Here is a 17451-nt window from a genome sequence, read left to right as displayed (position 1 = left end):
CTGAGATTCACAAAATTTAGCAACTTTATCTAAAAGTGTCTTAAAATACGACAGTTCGTTTTGAAAATCTGGCGCCTGGCTATCTAAAATGGTGATGAATTTGGATCTAAAATGATTGTACAGCGTAACATCTAAAACATTCCTCTTTTTAAATAGTGCCTGAGAACTGTCTTCATTCTCGTAAGATTTGTTTGATATGTGAGCCCTGTATTCATTAAGATACAAAATGTTCTTCATTTTCCAGCAGAGGCGACGCCGCAATAATATTAAACCCTCGTTCAAATATTCAGCAAGTATAATGAGATGAAAATCTCGTTCAATCACATTAAGAAACTCGTCAATACTTGGGGTGCTATCTAGCTCGAAATCGCTATAACCGAAATTTCGCAGCATAGCGTTTGGAAAAACATTTTCGTCGCATTCGTTGTCATTTTCCTCTGTCTTTTTCTTATAATGAACATCAATATCTTGTAAAAATGCCAGACTGGGGTCCGTCGACTTGGATATGTTATATCTCTCAGCACACCCCAATGATAGAAAAATGTCACGGAATCTCGAGTATGGGTCTTGAAGTAAAGAGAAGCGAAAGGTATTCCCTGGCATTGCCTCCCTGACGACGCTTGAATTGTAAATTATGCTATGTGCAATAATCTGATACTTCTTCTTGGGCTCTTCAACGTCGGGAGTCACTACGAAACATTTCACAGGTTTTACTTCCATGCAATCTTCTAAATATTCTTCTGTAAAAACGTTGTCAAACTTATCTTTGCATGCAATCTTAAGTCCCTTGAGACCGTGCATGGGGAGAGCAGTGACAAGCTCGTTGGCATATGCATAGCGAAGAACCACTCCGGACGCCGAATCGGAAGCAGTTCCCAGCACGTTCAGGAACATGATGTTTTTGTGAGGCCGACATTTCACGTCGTTGGTTTTGTTCATAGGATGTAAAAAGCTGCGCCTTTTTCTCTTCAGTATTGTTTGCTTTTGTGCGAATAGGTTACGGGGTGCATTTAATGTCCCGTCGTTTACAAATTTCTCTACCACAGCAGTGCGTTTTATGTTGGCGTTTGAGTATTTTCCTTTAGTGGAATAAATTGGAGTCTGGTTGCCGAAAAGAGTATGGAAGTCCCAGTTTGAATGTAAGCCATTCTCCGAAATTGCCGCCGTCACCACGAGTGTACAGAAGTGGAGGATGATTCCATTCTGAAACGCTCGGAACATCTTGCAACTGCTCTTTACTGTTGTCTTTGCTGAAAACATGACCATATTATTATCGAAATTGTTTTCTTTTGAATTTTGCAAATGCATTTGTGCATCATATAAGCAACCTACAAACTAAGCCCATTGCTATTGAAAAAAATTGTCGTGCAATAGAATACCTCAATATATGCAGGCACAACAGCAATTCTTTTTTACTTGCAGTTCGATGTAATTTTCATCTTCTATTTGTAAACGCCTGTAAATGGAACAAGAAATATAAATACCTGCTGAGGTCTGCAATAACACAAGGGGTCATTAGGAAAGTGATTGGACGATAGCCGTCCACACTACTGTATATATCTTAACTGCACCCCATTTCCTAACAGAGTTATCACTGCATTTTACTTTCCTAGTACACAAGCCTAGCTTCGGAAAGTAACGCCATGTTTTTATCTATCAATATATCTACCTGTATCTATTTACCAATCTCCACCCTGATAATCTACCGTAATAAATGTAAACAATTTATTCATCCAGTCAATAACCTTGGTTTGCTGTCGTATATGCCTACCTATGTATTGCCTACCTATGTATTGCCTATTCCGTATGCATGGAATCCACTCAGTCAAACCACCATCAAACTGCTAAGGTATGGTGATATTTCATGTTCAAATATATCTGTTACTTGAGATATGGCGGATTTGAAAATAAAGCCCCGGAAGGCGCATGAACTTCTCGACAACGTGTGCGTTATCATAAGTAAGCATAAATCATTGCAGGCATCTAGGAATTCACTGGGCGTATTTAAAACAATTCCCCCGGGACACCCGCTGTCAGGGCCACAGGTTAATTTTTCACTACATATCCACAGTCCTTTGCTAAAAATCCATTACAATTTTTTTCTACTGTACAGCGCGAATTTTTGCATGGAATTAATTTCATTATAAATTCATTACTCAACTGGCCTCTTGTATATAGTAGGCCCTAAACACGTCTAAGGATGCTGCAAGAACAGTTTAGTAGAAATGTCAAAGTGACCTACCAAGGTCACAGGTGGATTTTTTTGCTAAACATTCACAAATATGCCTCTGGATAATTTAGGACATTTTTTTTCTACTTTGCATGGTATTAATTTTATCACACAACTGGCTTCTGCTGTTTATATCCTAAGGTAGACGGTATACAGTAGAATAGGCCCTACACGCGTTTGAGAAAAATATTGCAAGGGTAGTGTAGTAGAAAGGGTAAAGTGACCACAAGGGGCCGTAGTACCCTCTACGAGAGTCACAGATGGTTTTTTCACTAGATATTAACAGATATGTCTCTGGCTAATTCATGACAACTTTTTCTACTGTCAAGCGCGAATTTTTACGTGGAATTGAGCATTGAATTCCCCTGGTAAGATCGGCCTGAATATCGGGTGCGTCGTCTCCATAGTGGAGATATTTGTGTGTAGGCTTCGTGACACCTGTTTTTAAATGCAGTTTCAAACTAATTCAAGAAATGTACTTTTTGCGTAGTTTCATGTAAAGGCGCCTATTGTAAATGCTGTTGATAAGGCTGGTTAAAGTTAAAAAAGTAAAAGACATCAAAGTTACCGCACTGAAGCCTCTCCAGATCACTCATGCGCCTTGGTGGTCTAATTGAGTATTACGCCTGTCAGGGTTTGCACAGTTACTATGTCAGTGCAATTCGTATAGATCATATCTCACTGGTTATTTCACGAAAATAAAGAATTGTTTCAGCATTGCTTTCATAATAGTGGACGATTCTGAACTGCTCTAAGTGCTTAATTAACATTTAGACGGTAGTAATTTTTGAGTAATTCATTTATTGAATTTCAGTTTTCAAAGATTGTGGTCTTTAAAAAACTTGGGAGGACGTGTTAGCAGTGATTAATTTCTGTGAATGTTAATACTATCAGATGTGCTCATTGCTAACAATAATTTGATACTCTTTATAATTTCTGTCATTTCAAGGCAGATTTTAAAAAATATTGTCGACGAAATGAGGTGGGGGTCGAGTGGGGTCAAAATCATTTTTTTAAGGTGGCTGATCATGAGGAGAGCAATCTTTTAGATGGAAATATGTACTGTCATGGGGGCATGATGCTAATATACTGCCCGTCGTTAACAGTGTACACGGCTAAGTCACCAGTGTAGTGGTCCGTGCATTGAAATAAAGACAAATAGAAGCAAATATCTCGATTTTCCAATGCCCCTCATGATCCACTTTTTTACGAACTTTGTATGATTTTAAACGCAACGTTAAATGTAACCGTTCGGAATACTCACATTTATTTATTAACACGTGCCTTGAATCTTGTTTTCCCAACAAACATCTCCAAAAGAATGTCTCCGTTATTTTTAGTTTATGATAATGTCTATATTTAGTTACTTTTAATGAGAATCCAAAATTAATAACGTAGGAACGTGCGGACACGTTCACTTTAAAGGCATTGGGCTTAAGATGGTTACGTAACCTTTGTTGAACTACTGCGAATTTCAACAACCGCGACGTATCTCAACAGATAACTTGTCTCGGAGAGATGTAAGTTATTAGTTCACATATTTCCACTCCTATCCACTCGGGCATTACGATTGTATTCCTCATGGATACTCCAAAATTAAGGGAGAGTCTGGGTTTTACGACGTTTATTTATAGGCTGTCTCCGGACATCGGTGTTCAGAGGCACCGGGTTTGGTTATCTGTTACATTGGTCTGGGGACATCAATCTGCCATAATATGGCTCGGCTCCTGATTTTTGTTTCGGTTATTTTCCTGGCGTTGTCGGTGTCAATCAGTGAAGGAAAAAAATGTGATCCCCGGAGACCGAAATGCAAGACAAACGGTAAATTTGTGTAACGGTTATTTATTTTGTTTTTTGTTTGAGAGTTTAAGACCTTGTTATCGTTCAAAGTTTACTATCATATATAGTTTGCCATCATTTCCATGATAACTATTTGTAGTAGAGATGCGCAGGTTTTTATCTTTTGAATGGAGTACTGTATATAACGAAATATATATTTCAGAAATATGCGTAAGGAAACAATGTGTGTGTAAGCCAGGGTATGTGGGAAAAAACTGCGAACTTTCAGTTGTTGGTAAGTGTCAGTTGAATCATTCTACATATTCACAGATAACCTCTTTGCTGTGTTTTTACCATTTTATATCAGGGAAGAAATGCGGCAATCATACTTCAGTAAAATAAATCCCACATTGGAGTTGCGGTATTTAATTCAAAATTAATTGGTCTTGCGCGTTATGTATCTCATTTCTTTAAAGCACTCAAATTATGTTGACAACGGGAAATTTTTAATATTATTACTTTCTTTCAAGCTTTTTAAGTTTACGCTTTCTATTTTTTGAATAGCGGAGGAAACGTTAATGATATTGAAAATGTGGTGGCCTAGATTGCTGAAGCTAAGGCCCCTGGGCTTAGCATAGCGTTCTTATTTCCACCATTAATTTTTACATCTTTTTCTTTTTCTTTTTATTTTTTTAGAGGCCCTGAAGAATATGTTCTTCCCTTCCACCTTTCGTGCGCCTAATAAAGTTTATCAAAAATATACCTGTGCCAGTATGCTAAAATCCAACAAAAAGTCGAAAAAGTCCAAAAAGGGGTCGAAGAAGTCCAAGAAGTCCAAGAAGTCCAAAGGGTCAAAAAAGTCTAAAAAGAGAAGTCGTAGAAGTAAAAGTCGCAGCAAATCGACAAAAAAGAACGGCATGATCGACATGTTTTCAAGCGTCTTCCCTGAAATCCGGGAACTTTGCAGGTGTCGACGTGGCTTCACAGGGTTTCCGGCTTGCAAAAGAGACGTCAACGAGTGCGTCGATTTTAAGAAAGTAGGACTTAATCCATGTAACACCAATGGTGAGTTGTTTTTACTTAACTTAAGCATTACGTGATTTTTAAGAACACGTTTCTGTTCTTTTTAGTCTCTCGTCCCAACTATTTACAGGTATGATTTGATAGTGTTACGATGTTAAAGGCTAACGGTTGATTTATTTACATATAAGATTGAGCAAATTGGTCAATACAATAACTGTGTATTTCTAAAAAAAATCATAAAAATCGTAAATCACCCACAAACGGCAATGGATGGTGATACACCAATTTAGTTTGTACTGCACGAAGTTAAAAAAATTCAAGTATACATAATAAACAGCTTTCAAATAATCGAGTTTTTCGTGGCCTAGGTGTTAAAAACCACCCCATTTGCTCTCTACTAGAAACTGAACAAATTCAAAGACTGTTTAAGTTTCCAGTCAGACATGACTTTTCATAAGAATACATACGGCGGAGAACCCATTTCCTCAATGTTTTACATTTGGTCTTCTAATGACCGATTTCTGATCCTAAACAGTATTTGGCAAAAAGTGCAACTGTGAGTAGAGTAGGCTAATGGGGGAAACTAAGGGAAAACCGACAGCCGTTTTGATCAAAACCGGAGATCATACATGTAAAACGCTAACGCCGAATAGTCAATAAAGTAAATAATGCGTTCTGGAGGTTTTCAAGTGTTATTAGTCTGTCACTCTAATGCTGGAGTTGTTTAAATTGAAATTCCATTTTTTCTTGATATATTTTTATGATAAAAAATTGAATATACAGATGAGATGATGAACATGGCAGTCTGCAATAGACATTTTTTCCCATACATCAAAGTCAGAGTTTGTACTTCTTTAAATGTCGTCTCTTTCAGAGCAATGCATCAACACACACGGGAGCTTTAAGTGCGTTTGTAAACCGGGCTATACCGGCGTGAATTGCAATCAACAGGTGGACTTTTGCAAGTCGACGCCATGTCAGAATGGAGGAATCTGTCTTCGAAGACTTAACGGTTACAGTTGTAAATGCAAGTCTGGTTTTAGTGGTCGCCATTGTGAAACTGACAACAACATGTGTAGATCGTCCCCATGTCAGAATCAAGCCCCTTGCCAAAATACGCCGAACGGTTACGATTGTAAGTGCCTGAGCGGTTTTAGTGGTCGCCATTGTGAAACTGACAACAACATGTGTAGGTCGTCCCCCTGCAAGAATAAAGCCACTTGTCATAACAAACCGAACGGTTACGATTGTAAGTGCTTGAACAGTTTTAGTGGTCGCCATTGTGAAACTGATAACAATAAATGCAGGTCGTCCCCGTGCAAGAATGGAGCAGCTTGCAGAAATAAGCCGAATGGATTCGACTGCGTATGTCCGTCCGGTTTCAATGGACGGTTCTGCCAAACTGACAACAATATGTGTAGGTTGGCCCCCTGTAAGAATAAAGCCACTTGTCATAACAAGCCGAACGGTTACGATTGTAAGTGCCTGAACGGTTTTGGCGGTCGCCATTGTGAAACTGATAACAATAAATGCAGGTCGTCGCCGTGCAAAAATGGAGCCACTTGTCAAAACCTACCCAATGCATACAGGTGCGTGTGTCCACCAGATTTCTCTGGTGCTCTTTGTGAAATCGACAACAACAAGTGCAGGTCATCCCCATGTCAGAACCATGGGAAATGTATAAATAAACCAAATAGCTACAGCTGTACATGTTCTAAATATTTTACGGGAACTTTGTGCAAAACAGACATCAATATGTGCAGATCGTCCCCGTGTCAAAATCAGGGAACATGTCATAACCAACCAAATAACTACAAATGTGTGTGTTCACCTGGCTTCAGCGGAAGAAATTGTGAGATTGATAACAATATGTGCAGATCGTCCCCATGCCAAAACAAAGGGACGTGTCACAATCAGCCAAACGGTTACGACTGTTTATGCTCCCCTGGCTTCAACGGACACAAATGTGAGATCAACAACAATATGTGTAAATCATCGCCATGTAAAAACGGAGCAACTTGTCAAAACAAACCCAATGCTTATACTTGCTTGTGTCCAGTAGGTTTCAGTGGCAAGCATTGTTTAACTGATAACAATATGTGCCGGTTTTCTCCCTGCAAAAATCTGGGTACTTGTAAGAATAAACCCAACAGTTACGACTGCCTGTGTCCAAGGGATTTCAGCGGGCAACATTGCGATATCGACGGAAACCTCTGTCGATCATCGCCGTGCAAGAATAAAGGCACTTGCTCCAACCAGCCGAATAATTACACATGTGGTTGTCTACCTGGTTTTAGTGGCAAACACTGCGACATTGACAAAGCCATGTGTCGATCTTCCCCGTGTAAAAACCAAGGAACCTGCCATAACAAACCAAACGGTTACGACTGTAATTGTCCCAGGGAATTCAGTGGTAGACATTGTGAAATCGACAACAACCAATGCAGATCTTCGCCATGTATGCATAATGGGTTATGTAAACCATCTCCGAATAATTACAGTTGCGTCTGCCTATCAGGTTACAGCGGTCCAAATTGTCAAGTTGACATTGACCAGTGCAGATCGGCTCCATGTTTGAACGGTGGAACATGTTCCAGTGCCCCCAATACTTATACTTGTTCTTGCGCCGTTGGATGGAAAGGGCCCAATTGTCAGCACGAGGCGTGCACCAAAAACACGTGCAAGCATGCGTCGACGTGCAGGGATACATCGTCCGGGGTAACCTGCACGTGTAGCCCAGGTTGGACGGGCCAGTACTGCGACATAAATATCAATGAATGCAGTTCTTTGCCTTGCTTGAATGGTGGGTTGTGTTTTGATCAGGTAAGTGAGAAGCTCATTAACCTAATCAGTCAGTTTTTTTTACCAAGAAATATAGAACATCTACGCGAGTTGTTGAACCGTAAGCTTACATAATTTTATGCTATTAATGTGTAAATTGAGTAGTTTATCTTACTTCAGCGATAATTCAATCTTAATATTGGCGTTAAGAAAATTGCGAAATGAAGTAATTTACTGTGGAATGATATTGTCGTGAAACACAAGTTCAAGAAAAAGAAAGAATTGTCCACTTCTCGCTTCATTTAACTTTTGATTGGCAATTCCTTCAATTATTTCCACAGGCAAATGATTATTTCTGTTTATGCGGCCAAAGGTTCACGGGGAAGAATTGTCAAACACAGATTACGACGACAACAGTTCCAACCACCACCACCACTGCACTACCAGACCCGTGCACCCCAAACCCTTGTCCATTACTAAAGGGATCACCGATCACTTGTAAAATAAAGCCTCGTGGCAAACACGAGTGTATCAAACCACAAGGTAAGCCAAAATATATAGTAGCAGTCTTATGTTCATATTTCCCCATAGCTGTGATGTTATATAACATGCTGTTGTTCAATTAATGGCTTTATCAGATTGTTAAAAAGGTTTAGTTCTGAAAGGCAGGACAATGAATAAGGTTCACGATATATATATATTATTGGTACATTTTGTAATATTGTAACAACAAATGATTAGAAAAAGACTCAGCGAGGAAATCAGATGGTAAATTATAGAAAGTCATCGTGCTGGGGTACTTATGAGGCAGATTGCAAGGCAACACAGAGTGGCACCAAGTCAAGTGCCCAGGCTTATAGTAATTTCGCTCTGGGAGAAGTAGTAAAGCAGAGAAATAACGGAGCATGTATTTTCAGATTACTGTTTGAGGAACAACACTCTTTACAAGCAAGGAAAACGGTGGAAAGAGGGCTGTGAGAGAAAATGTTTGTGCGCGAAGGCGATAGTGAACTTTGTTCATTGTGAGGCAATGTGAGTAAATGCCCTTTGATAACCGAGTCCTAAAATGGATATTTAAGAAATATTTCAATTTTTGAGTGAACGTTTTAAATTCTAGTTGCACCCAAGTTGGAAAAGAGAGAAATACAATTGTGAATATCCACGCCTCACATTTTTTCGTGTGCACTGCGAAAAAATATGAGTAAATTTATGCCCTAGTTTATAGATGAGCTGCAAAATGTACCATTTTAATTATTTCATTTTTGAATGAAAACCAAAGTACACCGGATAAGCGAAACATATTTATGTCAATATCCACGTGAAACATTCATAGCAACGTTTAAATGTCCATGGTTGTAATAGTTCTTCTCACTACTTTTGGTTGGGCCTGTCAATTTTGGAAAAAACAAAGAATTAAATATACCGTAGATTTTACGGGTCATGTAAAGTTCACTAAGTTAAACCGTCCCGTACACAACAAATCATGTATTCACCAAGACGAAAATCCGTACAACTCTAAAATGTACTTATCTTTACCCTGAAACAGGTGCTTTGACTGGCTGAAAGTTGGCGTTCCCAATGGCTGTCGCCTGGACCCGCCCAAGCCCGGGAAATGCTGTTCTGAATTGAACTGCTCGGGTTTCACCCCTCCGCCATAGCCGTAGCTTAAAAAACGCCCATGGTGTTATTTTCAAGAACAGAGACAAGTGAACAGGATGACAATATGACTCTTTTTTAGCAAATTTTCATGTTATATGGTTGATGGAATCAAAACATCATTGCATATCTGTTCTTGTCTAAATTTCTGTATCTGATTTGTACATGTAATTGATATTATTTCTTTAGGGGAAATGGTATATAAGTTTGATTGCTATTTGCGCCGTTTTACTTTGTAAATTGTTATATATATATATATATATATATATATATTAACTGGGGATAGGTTGCTACGCGTTTATGATTTTAACGGGATGATTTACACTTAATTTGTTTGATTTGGCCTTTAGATATGGAAGGAAGGAAATACATGATTATTTATTTCACTGGCAAGATTTTTGTGAAGTATTCTACCCCTGAGTATCTGGCTTATAAGGAACTCGTATAATTTTAATGATTAAAGCATATTATGAAACGGAAGTGGCACATCGGACGTTCAACAATCGTTTGCAAATGGAAAATGATTTCATTTGTGTCCATATGCGTTATTCAACTTCCAGCTCCATCGTAGCGATATCACTGTAAATTAATACCTGGGACTCGTTGCCAATTTTTTAAATTATATTAAAAGACGTGAAAGATCGTGGAGATGAATGTTATGATGAAAAATAAAGTAATTGTGTTTGTTGAGCAAAGCACACGCGTATTTGTATTGTTTGGCTACAACCTGAAGAACGACAAGGCACGCAGGAGGCGAACTTATATTTGTTAATACGTATCGGCCCTAATCCAACTAAAACATTTCACTAAATCTTACCACTTGATACTGCCATGTTTCGTTTCTGGCATGCAAAATGCAAAAGCTTTCGCAACTTGTATGTGTCGGACGGTACCAACATGACAATTGAAAGAGAACTGGGCCCTGTAGCTCGAAAGCATCGCGTATTGCGAAAAGCGATTTCACATAGAGGCTACAGTGTATTATTATTACTCGAGTATGGGCGAGTTATGGAATCGAGACGCATAAATGTCAGTTCATCATTCAGTAACACGTGTGCATTCCCCTGGCTGCAATGCGGGCTAGTTCCCTCATGGACCATGCGAGACCTCTCATGCGGACCGGGGGCATCCTTCTCCATTCTTCCACCAGTGCGACTCTTTAGTCTATTGATTTCTGCAAGACTTTTGTCCCAATTTGTGTTTGGACAAAATGTCTGAAAATTTAACAGAAGCCATAGCCAGAAATAATTCAAGCGTATCAGTACTCTTCTGAAGGACTAAAGTGTTGTCACTGAAAGAAGTGACTAGCCTTACATGTGCCTTTAAATCATTGTGGTCCAAAGAAAGATGTTTCTTTTTCTGGCCAGTATATAATATTTTATTATAAATGACTGCATGTCAGAGGTTATAGAAAATGCCTCTGTATTATGAAAGAAAAAAATGGAACAGTGTCAAAATACATGAATGTGGGAAATGCTTTTACTTATTTTTGCTGAAATCCGGCTTATCTTTTTTATTAATTTATTTATTTGACCGAGCTGATATCCACAGTTGCCATTGTACCAAGACCTTAACATGTCAGAGTAAAAAATATGCAGTAGTAAAATGAAATCACACTGAATTATAATTTGCAATTCATGTTGGTTATCTCTTATCACTTATTGCACCCTGAGTCACTAGTATGTTTTAACTTTAAATTAAAATTTGATAATTTGGTAATTTGATTTTTAAGAACTTCAAACCAATCATGTAGACAGAAGATAGTGTCATATCAACCAAACACTGATGAGGTATAAGTTATCAGTTCGCATTTTTTTGACGCCTATCCACTCGGGCATTGCGATTATGCTCCTCGTGGATACTCCAAAATTTGGAGAGTACGAGTTTTGCGTTTATTTATAGCGTGTCTCTGGACATCAGCGGCTCATAGACACCGCAGTTGAATGACCGTCTCATCGTTCTGGTAACGTCAATTTGCCATAAAATGACTCGTGTCCTGATTTTCGTGTCGGTTATTTTCCTGGCGTTGTCGGTGTCTCTCTGTCAAGGTAAAAAATGTGACCCTCGGAGGCCAAGATGCAAGACAAATGGTAAATTCCTTCAGATAATATTTTTTAATTTTTTATCTTTTTGTTAACGGTAGGTTAATTATTTATCTAAATATATTTATTTGTATGTTTGTCTGTTTGTTTGAGTGCTAAAGATCTCGTTGTCGATCGAAATTTCAATCGCTTTAAATATTTAGGAAATCTGATTTCAGAAATCTGCGTGAACAGACAGTGTGTGTGTGAGCCAGGATATGTAGGGAGAAACTGCGAACTTTCAGTCGTTGGTGAGTTTCACGTGAATTAGTGTACTGATCACTTCCTCGCTGTGTTTTTAAAAGACTGTGACATGTTTATCAAATGAAGGGAGAAATGTGTCTGTTACAGTTCAGTAATATGGATGCCACATTGGTAATGGTGATTTCTTTTAGAATCGACTGCATGGTCTTGACGGTTTTGCAACGTATCGTTTTCTACTTAGGAATTGGGGGGGGGGGGCAGATACAGTGTATAAAGAGTATAGGGTGACCTGAAGTGACATTTAAGGTGCGTGACCTTGGTATCGCAGTTTCTTATTTTTCTTATTTCCATAATTTTTTCATAATTTTTTCTCTTTTTAATTTTAGAAACCCTGAAGAATATTTTGCTTCCCTCCAGCTACCATGCGCCTGCTAAAGGGCCTCAAAATTATAATTGTGCTAGCCTGTTAAAATCCAGCAAAAATTCCAAAAAGGGACCAAAGGCATCCAAAAAAGGATCAAAAAAATCTAAAAAGCACAGAAGCCGTAGAAGTAAAAGTCGCAGTAAATCGACAAAAAGTAGCAGCACGATCAACATGTTTTCTAACATCTTCCCTGAAATCCGGGAACTTTGCGGGTGTCCACGTGGCTTCAAAGGGTTCCCGGCTTGCAAGAGAGATGTCAACGAGTGCGTCGATTTCCAGACTGTAGGGCTTAACCCATGTAACACAAATGGTGAGTCAGTTAACTTTGAAACTATCCGACGTTATTAGGAACATGCATTTGTTCAATATTGATCCAACGGTGGGGATTGAGTTCTAATAGTCCGTCACATTCTTGCAGAAGTTGCTGTAGATGGAATTCCTTTTTTCACTAGAACATTTTCATTGTTAAAATTGTTTACCGAGACAAAATTATATACATGTACATGAGACTCTGTAATAGATATTTGTTCACATACGTAAACTTTTTCAGAGCAATGCATCAACACATACGGGAGCTACAAATGCGCTTGTCAACCAGGCTATACAGGCGTGAACTGTAACCAGCTGGTGAATTTTTGTGAGTCGACGCCATGCCAAAATCAAGGAACATGTCTTCAAAGTCTGAACGGGTACAGTTGTAATTGCATGCCCGATTTCAGTGGTCGCCATTGTGAGATCGACAACAACATGTGTAGATCGTCCCCATGTCAGAATCAAGCCACTTGTCAAAACATGCCAAACGGCTATGATTGTAAGTGCTTGGACGGTTTTAGTGGTCGCCATTGTGAAACCGATAACAATAAATGCAGGTCGTCGCCGTGCAAAAATGGAGCCACTTGTCAAAACCAACCCAATGCATACAGTTGCGTGTGTCCACCAGATTTCTCTGGTGCTCTTTGTGAAATCGACAACAACAAATGCAGGTCATCGCCATGCCACAATCAAGGGAAATGTATAAATAAACCAGATAGCTACAGCTGTACGTGTTCTAAAGATTTTACGGGGAATTTGTGCAAAACAGATATCAATATGTGCAGGTCGTCCCCATGCTTAAATCAGGGAACGTGTCAAAACCAGCCAAATGATTACAAATGTGTGTGTTCGCCCGGCTTCAGCGGAAGAAATTGTGAGATTGACAACAATATGTGCAGATCGTCCCCATGCCAAAACAAAGGGACGTGTCACAATCAGCCAAACGGATACGACTGTGATTGTCCCAAGGAATTCAGTGGTAGACATTGTGAAATCGACAACAACCAATGCAGATCTTCCCCATGTTTGCATAATGGGTTATGTATGCCATCTCCTAATAATTACAGTTGCGTCTGCCTGTCCGGCTACAGCGGTCGAAATTGTGAAGTAGACATCGACCAGTGCAGGTCTGCTCCATGTTTGCATAATGGGTTATGCATGTCGTCTCCGAATAATTACAGTTGCGTCTGTCTAGCAGGTTACAGTGGCCGAAATTGTGAAGTAGACATCGACCAGTGCAGGTCTGCTCCATGTTTGCATAATGGGTTATGCATGTCGTCTCCGAATAATTACAGTTGCGTCTGCCTGTCCGGTTACAGTGGTCCAAATTGTCAAGTTGACATTGACCAGTGCAGGTCTGCTCCATGTTTGTATAATGGGTTATGCATGTCTTCTCCGAATAATTACAGTTGCGTCTGTCTAGCAGGTTACAGCGGTCGAAATTGTGAAGTAGACATCGACCAGTGCAGGTCTGCTCCATGTTTGCATAATGGGTTATGCATGTCGTCTCCGAATAATTACAGTTGCGTCTGTCTAGCAGGTTACAGTGGCCGAAATTGTGAAGTAGACATCGACCAGTGCAGGTCTTCTCCATGTTTGAACGGGGGAACATGTTCCAGTGCTCCCAATGCCTACACTTGTTCTTGCGCTGCTGGATGGAAAGGGCCCAATTGTCAGCACGAGGCGTGCACCAAAAACACGTGCAAGCATGCGTCGACGTGCAGGGATACATCAACCGGGGTAACCTGCACGTGTAGCCCAGGTTGGAAAGGCCAGTACTGCGACGTTAATATAAATGAGTGCAGTTCTTCGCCTTGCTTGAATGGTGGGTTGTGTTTTGATCAGGTAAGTGAAAGGGTCGGGCATTTTGAAAGGCGTACGATGTAAATGCATCATTTAGCAAAACCGGTCGGTCCTCGTTGCCGAACGAGTTAAGTAAACCGTCTTATATTAGTTTCAATTTATCATTTATGCTAAAATTTAGTAGTTCGTTCTATTATATAATTACTTAGTGAGACTTCAATAGTTTACAGTGTCGATAGATAATTTGAGATATTAAGAAAGTTATTGTAAAAGATATTGCATATATTTTTAAAATACTGGTGAAAAATGAAGGATTTTCTTATTTGAGTTAATTTAACTTTTGATTAATAATTCACTCGATCATTTTCACAGGCAAATGATTTTTTCTGTTTGTGTGGCCAAAGTTTCACGGGGAAGAAGTGCGAATCACAGATAACAACGACAACAGTTCCAACCACCACCACCACCACTGCACTACCAGACCCGTGCACCCCAAACCCTTGTCCATTACTAAAGGGATCACCGATCACTTGTCAGATAAAGCCTGGTGGCAAACACGAGTGTGTTAAACCACAAGGTAAGATTAATGTTCAGTTATAGCCCACCTTCGATAATTGCCGATGAGTGACTCTCTCTCTCTCTCTCTCTCTCTCTATATATATATATATATATATATATATATATATATATATAATAAACATTTAGAATTGCCTTAGTCAGCTAGTTTTGTTCGGTTGCAAAAGTGGGGCAGATGGCATGTAGAAAAGGGTACTTAAAACAATTTTGTACAATATTTTGTATTTTAGATTACTGTTTGGAGAACAACACTCTTTCAAAGCAAGGAGAAAGATGGGATGAGGGCTGTGAGAGAAAATGTTTGTGCGCGAAGGCGATAGTCAACTTTATACATTGCGAGCCAATGTGAGTAGATGCCCTTGTATCTAAAATGAAGCTTTTTAAAACATTTCACTTCTGAGTGAACGCTTGAAAACCTAGTTACACCAGTGTTGGAAAAGTGAGAAATACAAATGTGAATATCCGTGCCTGGCTAGCGTTTATTAAACGAAACGTTAGTAGCAACGCATACATATTCATGATTGTTTTCTCCCTTCCTTAAATTTGCTGAGCCTGTGAAATTTGAAAATAAATTCAACAGACACCTTAAAATAGGCCTATACATGAGGCTCCAGGGGCATTTAAATTTCATTTATTAGAAATTGCTCCAAAGATAACTTAATAACCCGTATATTTACCAAGATGAAATTCCCAAACGACTCAAAAATGTACGTATCTTTATCTTGTAACAGGTGCTTTGACTGGCTGAAAGTTGGTATCCCCAATGGCTGTCGTCTGGTCCCGCCCATGCCCGGGAAATGCTGTTCTGAATTGAATTGCTCGGGTTTCACTCCTCCGCCATATCTGTACGACAAAGCCCGTGGTGGTATCTACAATGACTAAGTTAGGTAGTCCGAATAATGATAGGGCCCTTTTCTTTAGGAACCAATTCATAATATATTTTGCTTGGGCCAAAAAGCATTGTTTTTGTCTGTTACATGTAATTTTTTTATATTATCTTGCATCACAACGTTGACCATTGGTAAAGACTTTACGTCATAGACGAAATAAGGTCTATTTTCAAATTTAAACTAGCATTGTTAGAAATCAGTGGTACATGTAGCCGAAGCTCAAGCATTTTGCACTTACCTACGATAACATTTATATTGGATTTGTGTACTAATTCTTAATTCTAACTGTAGTGTAGATTTGGCTTGTTGATGGTTGTCAAAGTTGATGCTATAACTTTCAAGATCAAAACAAAACTGGTGGAACGTCGAAACGCCATGAAATTGTATTTGAGAAGCTGCTAGATGATTTGACGGCTTCTTAGCTTGCTATGCAAATGTTATGAAATTATACACGCAGATTATAGTCGAATCATAACTGAAACTGCGCAATAGTCAGATGAACTTGCGAATTTCTGACCCGAAATTGTCAGCGTGGACAGTGTGTCTTACAGGCCTACTTAACACTAACACTGCATTGTTATAAGTACAGAAGCACTTATCGCCGCTTTACTTCTTTCTGGACCATTGACAAAGAGTGTTTGTGCTGAGCAAAAAATGTACTTCCGTTTTTTTTTCGAGATCATAAAATTTAAGTGACATGTGTGTCTATATATTTCAAGTAGATAGTATGCTATTTGGTCATGGTTATAGCGAAATGCTGTATTCTAATTTTTTATGATTCCGCCTTGAAATCTTAATGGAAGGTACAGACGGTCCAAAGATATTGTACATATGGTTAGTTGCCTTTTCTCGCAGGATTTTCGTAAAATAATGAGTAAATTGAACCTCGTATATTCATAATTATTACCATTGGGCAATGCAATATACTACACTTTATCATGAAACTGAATTAGCTTTTTTTAGGACGCGCAGCAATCTTTTGCAAATACAAATGTGTCCATATGTATGATTAAACTTCGATTGCAGTGATATCACTGTCAGTTTTGTTTACTAACTAAGATGTGCTATTTTATTAAGATAAGAAAGACCGTGGAATTACATGATATAATGAAAATAAAGTCATTGTGTTTGTTGAGCATAGTGCACCTGTATTTGTATGGTTAAGCTGCCACCTTGTCAGACCTTTTTAGACAGCAACACACAGAGGAGGCGAACCGAACCTCAAGGTTGATATTTATTCATTTGAACTTATTGGCCATAGTTCGCAGACTTCTAACTAAATACGTCTTCTTGATACTGTTTTACCTTGTTCCTGGCACTTAAAACTCGACAGCTTTCCCAAATTTCATGTCAGCCAGTACAGAAAACACAAAAATGCCATGCTGAAAAATGTTGAAAAATGCCATGCTGAAACCTGCACTTCTTACTTCTTTCGCCCATGATGTCCTGCTTCAAGGCTGTGGCAGCCATCATTAAGGTGACAATAAGGAAAGGGCGTCGCTCCGATGTAATATGACATCAACATAAAAATAATGATAAACGGTTTCGCTGTTCCCCTATTTTTACAAAACGGGTAACAACATGCCAAGTGAGAAAATATGTGGATAGGGAAGGCATTGAAGGCTACTGAAATGACCGCATGCCGCTGCAGTGGCCAGGATGTACTTCGGTGGACAAAACAGGCCTCTGTTT

General features: G+C 39.1%; 1 protein-coding gene across 1 annotated transcript; it reads left to right on the top strand.

The window, feature by feature from the left end:
* Positions 1-5953: 5953 nt before the first annotated feature.
* LOC106172949 (uncharacterized) lies at positions 5954-16894 on the top strand. The gene is made up of 12 exons (XM_087008761.1): positions 5954-7855; positions 8155-8356; positions 8731-8845; positions 9360-9470; positions 10030-10036; positions 11400-11559; positions 11730-11801; positions 12141-12488; positions 12729-14335; positions 14666-14870; positions 15100-15214; positions 15601-16894. Exons 1-12 carry the CDS (start codon positions 6104-6106, stop codon positions 15749-15751), a joined length of 4845 nt encoding a protein of 1614 aa, XP_086864887.1. The 5' UTR covers positions 5954-6103; the 3' UTR covers positions 15752-16894.
* The last annotated feature ends 557 nt before the right edge of the window (positions 16895-17451 follow it).

This window comes from Lingula anatina, chromosome 3 (assembly GCF_051362555.1).
Source record: "Lingula anatina isolate TDL-2025a chromosome 3, LinAna3.0, whole genome shotgun sequence".
Taxonomy (NCBI): domain Eukaryota; kingdom Metazoa; phylum Brachiopoda; class Lingulata; order Lingulida; family Lingulidae; genus Lingula; species Lingula anatina.
The sequence above is the reverse complement of the archived record's forward strand: the minus strand, read 5'-3'. Positions and strand labels throughout refer to the sequence as shown.

Bases quoted from the DNA above. Each gene is read 5' to 3' on its own strand.
- LOC106172949 (XM_087008761.1), top strand. From the start codon at position 6,104: ATGTGTAGATCGTCCCCATGTCAGAATCAAGCCCCTTGCCAAAATACG. The intron at 8,846-9,359 runs GTGAGTAAATGC...ACCCTGAAACAG, and splicing joins TTTGTTCATTGTGAGGCAAT to GTGCTTTGACTGGCTGAAAG. The intron at 12,489-12,728 runs GTGAGTCAGTTA...AAACTTTTTCAG, and splicing joins TAACCCATGTAACACAAATG to AGCAATGCATCAACACATAC.